At 49.2% G+C, this 16396-nt stretch overlaps 1 protein-coding gene across 1 annotated transcript in view; it reads right to left on the bottom strand.

The window, feature by feature from the left end:
* Nucleotides 1–16396, bottom strand: part of ANKRD13A (ankyrin repeat domain 13A) — a 116578-nt gene that overhangs the window by 55231 nt on the left and 44951 nt on the right. The window contains exons 5-6 of the mRNA XM_075320054.1: nt 14646–14691; nt 11261–11404 (exon numbers count right to left, since the gene is read on the bottom strand). Coding sequence (XP_075176169.1) covers nt 11261–11404; nt 14646–14691 — 190 coding nt within the window. The remainder of the gene's footprint in view (nt 1–11260; nt 11405–14645; nt 14692–16396) is intronic.

Raw genomic sequence — 16396 nt, 5'->3', positions numbered from 1 at the left:
CATACAAAGCTGTCATGTAGGAGGGGTTAGCCTTCTGAGCTCTGCTATATCTATAAATTCTGTCACAACTGCTGTACCCAGTAAACTAAGTGATACATCGATGGAATCAGGCTCTCCCTTTCTACATTAGGCTAACATCAGAAGAGGCAGCAACCTGGTGACAGAATCCCATAACTAAAAATCCGTCAGCTAGTCACAAGGTTTAGAATTTTTTTTTCTATATACAGAATGAGAGAAAAGCTTGGTCACATTGTTCATACAATGGTTTCCCTTGTTTTTATTGGAATGTGCTCATTGTAGATTCAGACTGAAGTTACAAATCCACGAGGGAACGTAAATGAAAACAAGGAGTAAAGAAACACCTGTGAAACAAACCATATGTATTACAACTGTGAAGAATCTAAGTTACCACCTTTTACTCTGATGACAGATTTATACACCCTTGGAATTCTCTAAAGGAGCTCCATCAGGTAGTCACCTGGAGTGGCTTTCAATGAACAGGTATGACTCGTCGTCAAGATTTAATTTGTGACATTACCTGTCTTCAGAAAAATGTCTGTAACCTTCAAGTGTGTTTTACATAGGCCGGTTTAGTACAACGTTTAATACAGTATTAGACCCCATCACTCAATGTTCTAAGCCAGAATCTCTCAGTGAAAAAAAAAATACGTCATTACTTAAAGGGAACCTGTCATCAGAAATTTCGCCCAAAAGCTAAAAGATTCCCCCTCTGCAGCTCCTGGGCTGCATTCTAGGAAGGTCCCTGTTATTATTGTGCCCCATGTGAGACCAAAATAAAGCCTTTATAAAGTTCTACCTTTTTGTATGCAGCTTCTGTAAATCTGACACGGGGGTGGGCTCTCTGCCGTCCGTTATTTTGCCCCCTGGTCCTGTATGCCGCCCCCATCGCTCCTTTCCATATCTGATGCACCGCCCACTGCTCCAGCCATCCCCGCGCATGCCCAGTGCCAGTCTCACGGGACTGAGCAGTGTGACCGCTGGTGACGTGTGCGCAGGCAAGTGATGATGGGCGGGACTGTGACTGTTATCAGCAAGTACCCGCCCATAATCTCGTGAGCGCGCAAACCTCTCCAGCGGTCACACTGTGCTCAGAGTAGATGCTAGACTGTATGGGCTGCTTCCAGGGATGACGTCCCTTTGTCATGTGATAGTATTTTGAACACGCCCCTATCACATGACAAAGGGACGTCATCCCTGGAAGCAGCCCATACAGTCTAGCATCTACACTGAGCTCAGTGTGACCGCTGGAGAGGTTTGCGCGCTCACGAGATTATGGACGGGTACTTGCTGATAACAGTCACAGTCCCGCCCATCATCACTTGCCTGCGCACACGTCACCAGCGGTCACACTGCTCAGTCCCGTGAGACTGGCACTGGGCATGCGCGGGGATGGCTGGAGCAGTGGGCGGTGCATCAGATATGGAAAGGAGCGATGGGGGCGGCATACAGGACCAGGGGGCAAAATAACGGACGGCAGAGAGCCCGCCCCCGTGTCAGATTTACAGAAGCTGCATACAAAAAGGTAGAACTTTATAAAGGCTTTATTTTGGTCTCACATGGGGCACAATAATAACAGGGACCTTCCTAGAATGCAGCCCAGGAGCTGCAGAGGGGGAATCTTTTAGCTTTTGGGCGAAATTTCTGATGACAGGTTCCCTTTAAAGACATGACGGTCAGTCAGTCTGGAAAGTTGCTAGAACCTTGAAGATATCCTCAAATGTTGTCATGAAAAGCCATCAATCACTAGGATGAAACTGGCTCTCATGAGGACCGGCCTAGGAAAGGAAGACCAAAAATTACCCCAGTTACAGAGGTTAAGTTCATCACAGTAGCCAGCTTCAAAAACAGCAAATTGACAGCACCTCAGATAAACAGCCCTCAATGATCCACAGACATCATATAGGGGACAAATCAGAAACGCAGAGCTTCAGTTATCTAATGAAAATGGGATGCACTTGTCTACGCCCGATTCTCTGATGCCAGAAGATGCCTGCCTTCGAGGCGGCCCGGCTCCTCTTCATTGCCACAGCACCGCTTCCGATACCGGAATACTATTTCAAATAAATTCCTTCAGATCTCTGGTCAAAAAGCCCAAATTATATTGGACACCTTCCGGTCTCACCTGTACAGGTTTTCCTAAAACCAAGAGCCACCATACCTCGAATAACTCAATATCCCCTGAAGGCCAACCAAGAGAAATGCCTTGAGGAGCAAATACAATCTCTCCTCACTAACGGTGCCCTGATTCGATGTGTCGCTCCTGCCAATACCCCTCTATTTCCGGTAAAAAAAGAAGGCTGCCAAGGGAACCAGAACAACAAAAAAAAAAAAAAAAAAACAACCCGTAGATGTTATTCTAAGTCACCCTGTCGCTATCCTTGTAACACATGATCTCAAAGCTATCGTGGAACAAAGTAAACAGAAGAATATCTCCTCGCAAAGGCATACAAGACTCCAGTGCGCCTTGCTCCTGCCCTCCAACGTTACGTTCCGGCATTGTACTACTTTCAAATCAAGCAACTCTGCTTCCTCTTTGAAAGGGGGAATATTTCTCTACATGGGATATACTTTCCAGGCCTGTGGACATTGACTATGGAGACCCAGACACCCAGGAACATAATTACTTTGAACTTATGCGATCTGAGTGCTCCTACCTGCCCACAGCTACAGAAACACCATTGCCAGATGCTGATCTGACCCTCTTCACGGATGGAACGCTACGCGGATGAGACAGGACAGTTTCACACAAGTTACTCTGTTGTGGCACCTCCATCACAGTAGCCAGCTTCAAAAACAGCAAATTGACAGCACCTCAGATAAACAGCCCTCAATGATCCACAGACATCATATAGGGGACAAAAAAACCCCAAAAAAAACACCACACACAAAATCAATTGTTCAGAGGAGACAGATACGTAGGCTTTATGGTCAAATTGCTTATATAAAAAAAGAAGGGAATTTTGTTACTTACCGTAAATTCCTTTTCTTCTAGCTCCTATTGGGAGACCCAGACGATTGGGTGTATAGCACTGCCTCCGGAGGCCACACAAAGCAATTACACTAAAAAGTGTAAGGCCCCTCCCCTTCTGGCTATACACCCCCAGTGGGATCACTGGCTCACCAGTTTTAGTGCAAAAGCAAGAAGGAGGAAAGCCAATAACTGGTTTAAACAAATTCACTCCGAAGTAACGTCGGAGAACTGAAAAACCATTCAACATGAACAACATGTGTACCCGAAAAACAACCAAAAATCCCGAAGGACAACAGGGCGGGTGCTGGGTCTCCCAATAGGAGCTAGAAGAAAAGGAATTTACGGTAAGTAACAAAATTCCCTTCTTCTTCGGCGCTCCATTGGGAGACCCAGACGATTGGGACGTCCAAAAGCTGTCCCTGGGTGGGTAAAGAAATACCTCATGTTAGAGCTGCAAAGACAGCCCTCCCCTACGGGGAGGCAACTGCCGCCTGCAGGACTCTTCTACCTAGGCTGGCGTCCGCCGAAGCATAGGTATGCACCTGATAATGTTTGGTGAAAGTGTGCAGACTCGACCAGGTAGCTGCCTGGCACACCTGTTGAGCCGTAGCCTGGTGTCGTAATGCCCAGGATGCACCCACGGCTCTGGTAGAATGGGCCTTCAGCCCTGATGGAACCGGAAGCCCAGCAGAACGGTAAGCTTCAAGAATTGGTTCTTTGATCCATCGAGCCAGGGTGGCTTTGTAAGCCTGCGACCCCTTGCGCTGGCCAGCGACAAGGACAAAGAGTGCATCAGAGCGGCGCAGGGGCGCCGTGCGGGAAATGTAGATTCTGAGTGCTCTCACCAGATCTAACAAATGTAAATCCTTTTCATACCGGTGAACCGGATGAGGACAAAAAGAAGGTAAGGAGATATCCTGATTAATATGAAACGAGGATACTACCTTAGGGAGAAACTCCTGAATGGGGCGCAGCACTACCTTATCCTGGTGGACCACCAGGAAGGGAGCCTTGGATGACAGCGCCGCTAGCTCAGACACTCTCCGAAGAGACGTGATCGCTACCAGAAAGGCCACTTTCCGTGATAGTCGAGAGAGTGAAACATCCGTCAGAGACTCGAAAGGCGGCTTCTGGAGAGCAACTAGTACCCTGTTCAGATCCCATGGATCTAACGGCCGCTCGTACGGGGGGACGATATGACCAAACCCCCTGCAGGAACGTGCGTACCTGCGGACGTCGTGCTAGACGCTTCTGAAAAAAAACACCAATAGCGCCGAGACTTGCCCTTTAAGGGAGCCGAGCGACAAGCCCTTTTCCAACCCCGATTGCAGGAAGGAAAGAAAAGTAGGCAATGCCAATGGCCAGGGGGACACTCCTTGTACAGAGCACCAGTAAAAGAAAATCTTCCACTTCCGTGGTAGATCCTAGCAGACGTGGGCTTCATAGCCTGTCTCATGGTGGCAACGACCCCGTGGGATAATCCTGAGGACACTAGGATCTAGGACGCAATGGCCACACAGTAGGTTCAGGGCCGTAGAATTCAGATGGAAAAACGGCCCTTGGGACAGTAAGTCTGGCCGGTCTGGTAGTGCCCACGGTTGACCGACCGTGAGATGCCTGTCGCCAGAGCTCTTTGATCGCCATGAAAACCGGGACCTTGCTGTTGTGCCAATTCGTGAAACCCGTCCGGGTGCAGAGACCATTCTCCTGCGTCCACGCCCTGGTGACTGAGGAAGTCTGCTTCCCAGTTTTTTACGCCCGGGATGTGAACTGCGGATATGGTGTATGCTCTGTCTTCCACCCCTAGCAGGATCCGGAGGACTTCCTGGGAGGCTCGCCGACTGCGTAGTCCGCCTTGGTGGTTGATGTATGCCACCGCTGTGGATTGTCCGACTGAATTCGGATCTGTTTGCCTTCCAGCCACTGCAGGAAGTCTTGCAGGGCCATATGCACTGCCCAGAGCTCCAGACAATTGATCTGAAGAGTGGACTCCTCTGAAGAGAGTCCTTGATCGTCTGAGAAAGGGGGACGTTCCTGTGTAGGGACATCGACTTCCCCTCCCATTAGCGAAGAATGTTCTATTGAAGTGGACGCAGATGAAACTGCGTGAAAGGGACTGCCTCTGGATGAGGTGTCTCCTTGAAGGAGAGACTGCACCCCCGTCTGTAGTGACCGCTGTTTGTCCAGTGGAAGCTTCACCATCGCTGAGAGAGTGTGAAACCCGAAGCTAAGATATGCCAGCGATTGGGTTTAACTTTGAAAAGTTGAGGACCCACCCGAAACTCTGGGAAGTCTCCAGCGCCATGTTCAGGCTGTGTTGGCATGCCTCTTAAAAGAGTGCCTTGACAAGTAGATGGTCTAAGTAAGGGATCACAGGGTGACCCTGAGAGTGCGGGAGTGGTCCCACTGCTGCCATGAACTTGGTGAAAACCCGTGGGGCTGTCGCCAGACCGAAGGGTAGGGCTACGAACCGAAGATGCTCGTCTTCAATAACGAATCGTAGCAAACGCCGGTGCTCTGGAGCAATCGGCACGTGGAGATAAGCATCCTGATGTCTATTGATGCTAGGAAATCTCCTTGAGACATTGAGGCAATGACGGAGCGGAGGGATTCCATCCGGAACCGCCTGGTTTTCACGTGCTTGTTGAGCAGTTTAAGGTCCAGAACGGAACGGAAGGAGTCGTCCTATTTTGTCACCCCGACCAGATCGGAGTAAAAAGTGTCTCTTGTTCCTGAGGAGGAACCGGGATTACGACTCCTACTGCCTGCAGAAGAGCCTCGGCTCGGCCGGTGAGGAAGTTTTTGCGACAAACTGTCTCTCACCCACCGGCCATTGACCTGTGGCAGTTAAATGTCGCTAAAGCGGGGGAGTCTGCCACCGACCGCGGACGCGGAGAGAGAGGGCTGAAAGTCATGAGGAAACCGCCTTGGTAGCGGTTCCTCCGGCTGCCTTCTCCGGGCGTGATTGAGCCCGCCAGGAACCTGCGCCCCTCTGAGCCTTTTGAGTCCTGTTGGACGAGGGCAATTGGGACGTGCCCGAGCCTGGGAAGGACCGAAACCTCGACTGTCCCTTCTCCTGATGGGTCTTGTTTGATAGCTGGGGTAAGGAAGACTCCGTACCCTTGGACAGTTGAATGATTTAATCCAACCGCTCACGAAACAGTCTGTCACCAGATAAAGGCAATCTGGTTAAGCACTTTTGTGGAAGCAGCCTCTGCTCCAATCCCTTAACACTAGGAGCGTAACAACACGGAGTTGGCGGACGCCACTGACGTACGGCTCGTAGAGTCCAGGACAGCATAAACAGCTTGAGTCGCAATGCCGACATTGCGAGGTGAAGGACGCTACTGCGGCCAAGATGTACATGTGACCGCGTCCCTCTGTGCAATACTAGCTGAAATAGCTTGGAGTGCCTCTATGGCTGCGAATGCCGGGGCAACCGACCCGCCGATAGGGCTGTCTGTCAATGGCATCTTTAAGTGAAGTCCCATCTTGCACTGCAACTATAGATCTAGCCGCAAGCCTGGAGATTGGGGGATCCACCCTTGGAGCGCCTGAGCACGTCAGGGGGGAAGAGACAACGCGTATCTTCAATACGGTTGGAGAAACGCTTATCGGGATAAGCGTGGTGTTCCTGGACTGCTTCTCTGGAGTCAGAGTGACCAGAAAAGTACTCAATATACGCTTGAGATACCGAAATAGGGATTTCTTCTGCTGTGAAGCTGACCCCTCCACTGGAGGAGTTGAGGGAGAAATACCCAACCTTCCATTGATGGACGCTATAAGATTATTCACTATAGCGTCACCATCCGGTGTATCCGGATTGAGAGCGGTCTCAGGATCAGAGTCCTGAACAGCTACGTCTGCCTCATCATACAGAGAGTACTGTGATGAAGTCGAGGGCCGTTCTTAGGGAGCTCGCTTAGGCCGTCTGGGACTGTCGTCCGTGTCAGAGCCTGCACCCTGGGATGCATGGGACCCTCCTGGAGCCATGATTTGTTTCGAAATCAGGGTGGCCAGGGGCATTGGATCAACATTGCCCAAGGTCTGTCTGGACTGCAAAGTCTGTAAGATGTTAGTCATAGCCACAGACAATATATCAGCGGAAACTGCAACTCCGTCCCTGTCCCTGGACAGGGATCACAGGTGGTTCTTTTGGCCACCTGTAGCAGAGACCCCGTTGAGTAATTGCACACACTGGGGGTCCTGGAACAGTCGCATGCAGTACAAGCAGCATAGAAAGCCTGTGCCTTGGCACCCATGTTTTTTTTTTTTTTGCTGTTGCTGTCTAGCCATCTAGGAGCATTAGCCAAGAATAGCGACCGTACAGTGCAATGTATAGCATACAAGCATGAAGTACAATAAACACTTCAGCACATGCAGTACAAGGAGCATAGAAAGCCTGTGCCTTGGCACCTTTGCTTTTCTGCTGCCGTTGTCTAGTTATTCAGGAGCATTAGCCAGGAAAAGCGACATACAGTGAATGTATAGCATACAAGCATGAAAATAACCACTGCAGCACATGCAATCCAAGCAGCATTGAAAGCTTGTGCCTTAGCACCCTTGCTTTTCTGCTGCTGTTGTCTAGTCATCAAGGAGCATTAGCCAAGAATAGCGACATGCAGTGAATGTACAAGCATGAAAATAAACTCTGCAGTACATGCAATCCAAGCAGCATTGAAAGCTTGTGCCTTAGCACCATTGCTGTTTGCTGCCGCTGTCTAGCCATCTAGGCGGGTAGACAGCCAAGAATAGCCCTTACAGTGCAATGTAAAGCATACAAGCATAAAGGACACATGACACTGCAGCACATGCAAGACAAGCAGCATATAGAGTCTGTGCTTTAGCACCCCTGATCTTTTGCTGCTGTTTCTAGGTCTGCATCCTGAATAGCGACCGTACAAAAGTACAACAGGACACTTCGACATTAGTGGGTCAGGACTTTAGTTGCCGCTTACCGCCCGCACAAAAGCGGGTGTGTGGCGCCGGAATCCTGTGCTGGTAGCTCAGTGTCTCCGTTTTCCCGCTCTGCGTGCCGGAATGGCTGCCGGCGTCCAGAGGAGAGGGGCGGGCCGAGGGCGTGCCCGAGACAAGAGCGGGAACCCGGCGCCCACTGTGTCTAGTAAAGGGGTCTGGAGAATGCAAATAAGGCTCCAGCCCTCGGCGCTGCTATAGAACAGCGTCTCTCCCTGTCCCTGAGTGACAGGGTGGGGGCGGGAACGAAGCGGCGCTAGGCCGCAAAAGCCGGGGACTAAAGTTAGAAGCGCCGCCGCCGTAAAAGCGCGGTCGGCGCGTCCCCGGCGCACTACAAGTCGCAGCTGCGCCGCCGCTCCAGGGGCGGTCGGCGCGGCGGCCCCCACACGTAAGGTCCCCCAGTAATCTGCAGGGACTATAAGCCCAGCGCACAGCGCTACAGTCCCCGGCGCACTAGCACACCCAGCAAGCCTGGAGTGTGCGTGGCCTGCCATACGGGGACACAGAGTACCTGAAAGTTGCAGGGCCTTGTCCCTGAACGGCACTCCCGCTCCACATCCAGCAGGTTCTATGGGTCTGTGGATGGAGCCCGGCCTCAGGGCTTGGTGGCCGGAAAGATCCCACTTCCTCAGAGCCCCTCAGGGGGATGGGGAAGGAAAACAGCATGTGGGCTCCAGCCTCCGTACCAGCAATAGGTACCTCAACCTTACAAACCGCAAGTGGGGTGAGAAGGGAGCATGCTGGGGGCCCTAGTATGGGCCCTCTTTTCTTCCATCCGATATAGTCAGCAGCTACTGCTGACTGAACAGTGGAGCTTATGCATGGATGTCTGACCTCCTTCGCACAAAGCAGAAAACTGGTGAGCCAGTGATCCCACTGGGGGTGTATAGCCAGAAGGGGAGGGGCCTTACACTTTTTAGTGTAATTGCTTTGTGTGGCCTCCGGAGGCAGTGCTATACACCCAATCGTCTGGGTCTCCCAATGGAGCGCCGAAGAAAAAAAAAAATGCACCCTCTGGCAGACTGGACAACTGTAAACACTGCGTTTGACGAAAAAAAAAAAATGCATCCAAAACGCATGCATTTTGGATGCATTTTTGACTGTGCGGTCCCACTCTGCTCTGCTACATCCCCATAGAGCATGGCTTGCTGCGAGAGAGCCGCGCGATCAGAATGAACTTCACCCAACTTCATTGTCATCGCGCGGCTCTGTCTCTGTGCCGCGGCCTGATTTGCGGTCACCGCTGAATGAGACTCCCATTTCTGTCCTCACATCCTACATACAACCAATAACCTTTTGGATGCCCTTATGTGCTAACTGTCTAAAGACCATATCATTCATCTTTATATGTAACCAATAAATTAGCATAACGATGGCTGGCCAGATCTACAAGTGTGCTTCACCTTTTGTGTCCCCCTTTTTCCCCATAGATTGTAAGCTTTTGAGCAGGGCCCTCATTCCTACTGTAGCTGTTATGTACTATAATGTTTTGTTTTTGTCTATACAACCCCCCTCCGGATTGTAAAGTGCTGCGGAATATGTTGGCGCTATATAAACATTATTATTAATTATTATTAATTATTATTAGGACTCACCAGTGACTGCAAAATCACCAGAGTGACTGAAGTGAGCCGCACGATCAGCGGTGCAGTCACTCTGGTTACTTCCGGCTAGCTGGTATCCTCCACCCGAGACCGCAAATCACCTGAGTGACGGCACCACTGATCGCGCGGCTCACTTCAGTCACTTGGGCGACTTGCTGTCACAGTTGGAGGATCCAGTGGTGGCCTCGGGTAACCTGAGTGAAGTCACCGCTGATAGCGTGCCTCACTTCAGTTGCTGCGTGGAGCTGGCAGAGAGCAGTCGTGGTCTGTGGCAGCTTGCTGTCAGCTTCTGATGTAGCAGAGCTGAAAGAGTCGTGGCGCGGGACCTCCTGTGCATTACATCGGACCTGGAGTGCTGTTTTGGGATTAATTAAGTGGTGAAAGTGGTTTTTTTGTCTTTTATTCCAAATAAAGGATTTTTTGGGTGTAAATGTTTATTTTCTTTAACTTACAGGTTAATTGGGGGAGGTGTCTCCGACACCTGCCATGATTAACCTAGGACTTAGTGGCAGCTATGGGCTGCCATTATCTCCTTATTACCCCGATTACCACCGCACCAGGGCAATTCGGGATCGGGTAGAGTCCTGGGACTGTCATATCTAATGGATGCGGCAATTCTGGGCAGCTGCTGGCTGATATTTTTAGGCTGGGGGGGGCTCCCCACCCTGAGAATACCAGCCTTCAGCCGTGTGGCTTTACCTTGGCTGGTATCAAAATTGGGGGTGGACTGCACATCGTATTTTAAAAATTATTTTACTGCACGATATAGACCCGACCACCGGCGGCTGTGATTGGTTTCAGTAAGACAGCCGTCACTCAGCATGGGGGCTCGTCTGAATGCAACTAATCATAGGCGCCGGTGGGCGGGGGAAGCAGGGAATACGAGATGGAATAATGAGCAGCCGGCATTTTCAAAAGCTGGAGAAGCCGCCAGAGCAGAGTGACAGCTGTTCAGCGCCACACTGCATCGGTGAGTGTGAGAGACCGACAGACAGAGAGACCGACAGACAGAGAGACCGACAGACAGAGAGACCGACAGACAGAGAGACCGACAGACAGAGAGACCGACCTGCGTTTTGTTTGGCAAAAAAGCATGCAGAACACAACAAAAATGCAGTGCAAGCGCACAGCTAAACATTTTGGTTGCGTTTTGACACACCTCATTGATTTCAATGGGTGGAAAATGCAACCAAAACGCACAAAAGAGATATGCTGCTTTTTAAAAAAAAAGCATCAATTTTGTCAAATATTTGGTAAAAGCAACGCGCGCATGGAATATTCTGACTTCTCAGACTTTGCTTGGGAAGCAGAACGCATGCATTTTGACAACGGGTGTGTACATCAGTCATCCGAGTAAAAGGGGGAATAGGGCTATGAGGAATCGAAGGTTTAAACACGTTCTAGTTTGTGTCACACATGTATCTTTACTTCCTATTTCCATACGTGTACCTTTATTCAGACTCAAGGCAGCAAAACCGCACTGTGCACATTGTAAAAAAAAAAAAAAAGACCAAAGAAAACCATTGAATGGACTGGAAGAAAAACAAAAAACAAAAACAAAATAAAAAAAATCATTGGTTGTCTTTATGATGCTTCATTTTTTGGGTAATAGAACTGAAAAATGAAAGCATATTGGTACCCACACTAAATAGTAGAGAAAAGAAAAACACAAAAACACGTAACATCTCACCTTCCTCTTTAAATATAAAGCTATGGCTTCCTCGGATCCAGCTCATGTTCTCAAAACCTAATAGAGTAGCATCAACGCGAAGTTTGGCCCCACTTTTCCATATCCGACAAATATCGCTGGGACAGACTCTGGACAATAATGGAACTGCAAGACACGGGTAAAAGGAGAAGGAAAAAAAAAAAAAAGTTTACATTTTGGACAATTTTTTTCCCCCACACTCAAAATGATGTTACTTCCGGGGCAAAAGTTTCTATTTATGTAGTGTGACTTTCAGCACTTTTAGTACTAACTATACTGATGGCACCTTCAAATTTCCAGTTATCCGTTATACAGGGAAGATAAAATATTGCATTCCTTATTGCATGTGGATACCTTAATGTATGGAAAGAAGTCTCAGCAAAATTTTCATTCTATAATCCGCCCCAATTGTCTACTGGTGAGCTAATGTATTAAATTACTTACTGATCGCCTTCTTCCCTGGTATCCATTACTGCCCTGTTCCTCATGGCCAATATGTGTGGACTGAAAGTCACTTTCTCATTGTAAACCTATGGACTCTTTTGAGTCTGAGAACATGTACTCATTATAGTTTATGGGGCTGTTCGACTGTACATATATTTTCTCTGACCGAATTGTCGGCACAAAATGACAGAGACATGTCTGACTTTTAACAGTCTTGGATCAAACATGCCAAGCAAGTCTACAGGTCTGTTTTTAAAAAAAAAAAAAAAAAAAAAAAAATTGCCGGCACTCCGATGCCACATGTGTGTTGTCCATTCTTTACAAATTTTGATATGAGAAGCCTTCAACCCCCCCCCTATTTTTTTTTCCTCAGTTGTAAAAAACACAAGATTTTTTCAAACAAGAAAATCACCCTCCACAGCATACCGTATTTTTCGCTTTATAAGACGCACCGGAATATAAGACCCACCCCAAACTTAGACATAAAAAAAAAAGGTAAAAAAAAGAAAAATGGGGTCAGTCTTATACTCCGGTGTTCTCTTACCGGAGGGGGGCAGCAGTGGTAGTGAAGCGGGGGTCACAGGAGGCACAGGTTGTGCTGGCAGGCGCGGCAGGTCAGTGGCAGCGGGGTCCGTGGTTGCAGGTGCCGTGGCGTCCGTGGTTGCAGGCGTGGTGGCGTCCGCGGTGGCAGGATCCGTGGTGGCGGCAGCAGCCGTGGCGGGTGAGCCGTCCAGCAGGCCGATGCAGTGAGTGTCCGCGGTCCCGGTTCAGTAGTAACAGCGGCGACTGCTCAGTGGTGGCAGGGACTGCTCAGTGGTGGAGTGTGTCCGCGGTCCCGGTTCAGTGGTGGCAGCGGCGGCGACGGCTCAGTGGTGGGAGTGGCGGCGACGGCTCAGTGGTGGGAGCGGCGGCAACTGCTCAGTGGTGGGAGCGGCGGCAACTGCTCAGTGGTGGAGTGTGTCCGCGGTCCCGGTTCAGTGGTGGCAGCGGCGGCGACGGCTCAGTGGTGGGAGCGGCGGCGACGGCTCAGTGGTGGAGTGTCCGCGGTCCCGATTCAAGTAATGGCGCCCGGAGCGACGCATGCGCAGATGGAGCTCTCATCTAAGGGCTCCATCTGCGCAAGCGCTGACTCCTGGAGCAGCGCGTGCGCAGATAGAGCTCTCGTCCAAGAGCTCCACCGGCGCCATCATTTGAAAGTGGGACCGCGGACAACTGGTAAGCTGCACAGCCGCCCGCCCCGCATGCACAGAGTGGCAGCCAGCAGGCTGCACGCCCACCCTGCGTACAAGCCGCCGGGTACCTGTGCTTGTGTGCGGTGGCAGCCGGGTACCCATGGCTGTGTGCGGGCGGCAGCTGGGTGACTGTGTGAGGGCGGCAGCCGGGTACCTGTGAGGGCGGCAGCCGGCTGCCGCCCGCACACAGCCATGGGTACCCGTCTGCCACCGCATGCAAGCACAGGTACCCGGCTGCCGACCCCACACAGCACCCGCTGCCGCCCGCACACAGCCACGGGTACCCGGCTGCCGCTGCACGCAAGTACAGGTACCTGGCCGCTTGTATGCAGCCACAGGCACCCGGCCGCCCGATCGCCTCAGACAGGACTTCCCCCCGGTACCGCTTTATAAGACGCACCCCCCATTTTCCTCCCAAAATTTGGGGAGGAAAAGTGCGTCTTATAAAGTGAAAAATACAGTAAATAGCTAAATAGGAAAGGGTTCTTTACAGTTAGAGCAGTCAGACTGTGGAATGCCCTACCACAAGAGGTAGTAATGGCATAAAAAAGGGCTGGATGATTTCATCAGTACACAACATTGTTGGTTATAAGTGACTTCGGGACAAAATGTAGAACTGGTGGAGGAAGGTTGAACTAGACGGACCCAGGGTTTTTTTCAACCTAAGTAACTAGGAATAGTGTTGAACTAGCAAAGCTGCAGAGTTGTCATGTGGGACCAGAGAATTACAGAATAAAAGTTTGGATGAGACTTCTTTAAATTCTCATTGAACTTAACAGATCCCCCTCGACTTAATGGGAAAAAAAATAAATAAATTTAAAAAAAAAAATACTCATCCAGCTATTACTATGTAATGGGAAGCAGGAGATTTCAAGCTTTAACCCTTAAAAAAAAAAACAAACTAAAAAAAAAAACCTCATTACTTATAATATTTAAAAGGGGGTTGGCAAAGTACTGGACATACAATTTAAAAGCGGGGACTGTCCTTTCAACAAATGTGGCATGAATCAATAACATGCAAAGAAACTATTTATATGAATAAATCTCATAGAATTCTGCTTCTTTATCCACTTAAGAGGCACTTTCCAACCCCCTCCCCACTTAATTTTTCTTCCTCAAGAGAGAACACAAAAAAAACCCCAAAAAAACCCACGAAACAGCACAAATCCATCTTACGCAAGAGAAAACAGACCGTCAGCACAGTTCGGTTACACCTCCAATAATACTTTAACGATAAGGGAGGTGAGAAGAGGTGTGATTGAGAAAAATTAGCAGAGGGAGCCACAAAAAGATGTGCTGAGCCATCTACCAAGTCTTTTACCTCACCCCACTGTGTAGTGCAATTTCCTCCATGCTGCTTCTGTGCTAATTAAGGAATACAAATCAGGAATCCCTCTCTATGTGCTGTGTATGGGAGATATCTTAGCAGCTTATCTCCTCCCACCAGCTCAGAGTCAACTTAAATGAGAGCGCCTGCAGAGGGGAACACTGGTGAAAGTGTAGAAACAAGAAATAAGGATTCCTCATGTGAATACACAACAGCTTATTCTGGATATGGCACACTTAAAACTGATAAAAAGGACTATAAAACATACAGTAATATCAAAAATAAAAAAAAAACAATAAAAGACCAATATGGGAGATTTAGAAGTAAAAAGGTACTGCTAGTATCAAAATCAGTATCTGCTTACCCCAGCTCGTGAACTCCCACTTCATTTCTACATAAAAATCAGAAGCCTGACGAAAAAATAAAAACAGAAAGTAATATGAATGTTAGTTTCCTAATAAGTGCTTAAAACACACCCCTCTCAGAGAACCCTTTTAACAATCCTGGAATTTTTAATTTTTAAATCACCTCACTTTTCAATATTAACCCCTTAACGACCGCTGGCAGTAAAATTACGTCCTAAATGTCATAATGTTACTGCCCGCGGTCCTCCGGCGGCAGCATGCCGTGATCGGCGCACATCTCAGCTGATTTTCACAGCTGAGATGTGTGCCTGCTAGGCACGAGCAGAATCGTTATCTGCTCGTGCCGATTAACCCCTTAAATGGCGCTGTCCATACGTGACAGCTCCATTATAAGCGCAATCGCGGTAAACTTTTACTTACCGCCCGATACCGGAAGTCACGTGACGCGATCACGTGACTTCCGATAGTTGTCATGGTAGCACAGGGTCATGTGATGACTCCTGTACTACACATGACTTGCTTTCACTTTCGCTGTGCCCGCTGCACAGTGAAAAAGAGAGTATCTGCTGTTTACAGTTGTGTAGCTGTGATCAGCAGATTCTGCAGAGCGATCGGATTGCTGATCGCAATAGCCCCCCAGGGGGACTAGTAAAACAAAAAAAAAAAAAAAAAAAAAAAAAAAGTTTTAAAAAGAAGGGAATTTTGTTTACTTACCGTAAATTCCTTTTCTTCTAGCTCCAATTGGGAGACCCAGACAATTGGGTGTATAGCTATTGCCTCTGGAGGCCACACAAAGTATTACACTTAAAAGTGTAAGGCCCCTCCCCTTCTGGCTATACACCCCCAGTGGGATCACTGGCTCACCAGTTTTAGTGCCAAAGCAAGAAGGAGGAAAGCCAATAACTGGTTTAAAGACCAATTTAATCCGAGGAAACATCGGAGAACTGAACCATACCACATGAACAACATGTGTACCCGAAAAAACAGAAAAACCCAGAGAAAACAGGGCGGGTGCTGGGTCTCCCAATTGGAGCTAGAAGAAAAGGAATTTACGGTAAGTAAACAAAATTCCCTTCTTCTTTTTCGCTCCTAATTGGGAGACCCAGACAATTGGGACGTCCAAAAGCAGTCCCTGGGTGGGTAAAAGAATACCTCGTGATAGGGCCGTCAAACAGCCCTTTCCTACAGGTGGGCAATTGCCGCCTGAAGGACTTATCTACCTAGGCTGGCGTCTGCCGAAGCGTAGGTATGCACCTGAAAATGCTTGGTAAAAGTATGCAGACCCAATCAGGTAGGTGCCTGACACACCTGCTGAGCCGTAGCCTGGTGCCGTAATGTCCAGGATGCACCCACGGCTCTGATAGAATGGGCCTTCGGCCTTGAGAGAACCAGAAGCCCAGTAGAACTGTAGGTTTCAAGAATTGGTTCCTCGATCCCCCGAGCAAGGGTGGATTTGGAAGCTTGCGACTGTTTACGCCGACCAGCGACAAGGACAAAAAGTGCATCCGGGTGGCGCAGGAGCGCCATGCGGGAAGTAGAACCTGAGTGCTCTCACCAGAACCAACAGATGCAAATCTTTCTGAAATTGGTGGACTGGACGAGGACACAAAGAAGGTGAGGTGATATCCTGATTGATATGAAAGTGGGATACCACCTTAGGGAGAAATTCCGGAACCGGACGCAGAACTACCCTGTCCTGGTGAAGGACCAGGAAGGGAGTTTGTATGAGAGCGTTGCTAGCTCGGACACT

The sequence above is a fragment of the Anomaloglossus baeobatrachus genome, chromosome 1 (genome assembly GCF_048569485.1).
Source record: "Anomaloglossus baeobatrachus isolate aAnoBae1 chromosome 1, aAnoBae1.hap1, whole genome shotgun sequence".
Lineage (NCBI taxonomy): Eukaryota > Metazoa > Chordata > Amphibia > Anura > Aromobatidae > Anomaloglossus > Anomaloglossus baeobatrachus.
Note: the sequence above shows the minus strand (reverse complement) of the source record. Positions and strands in the feature narration are given on the sequence as shown.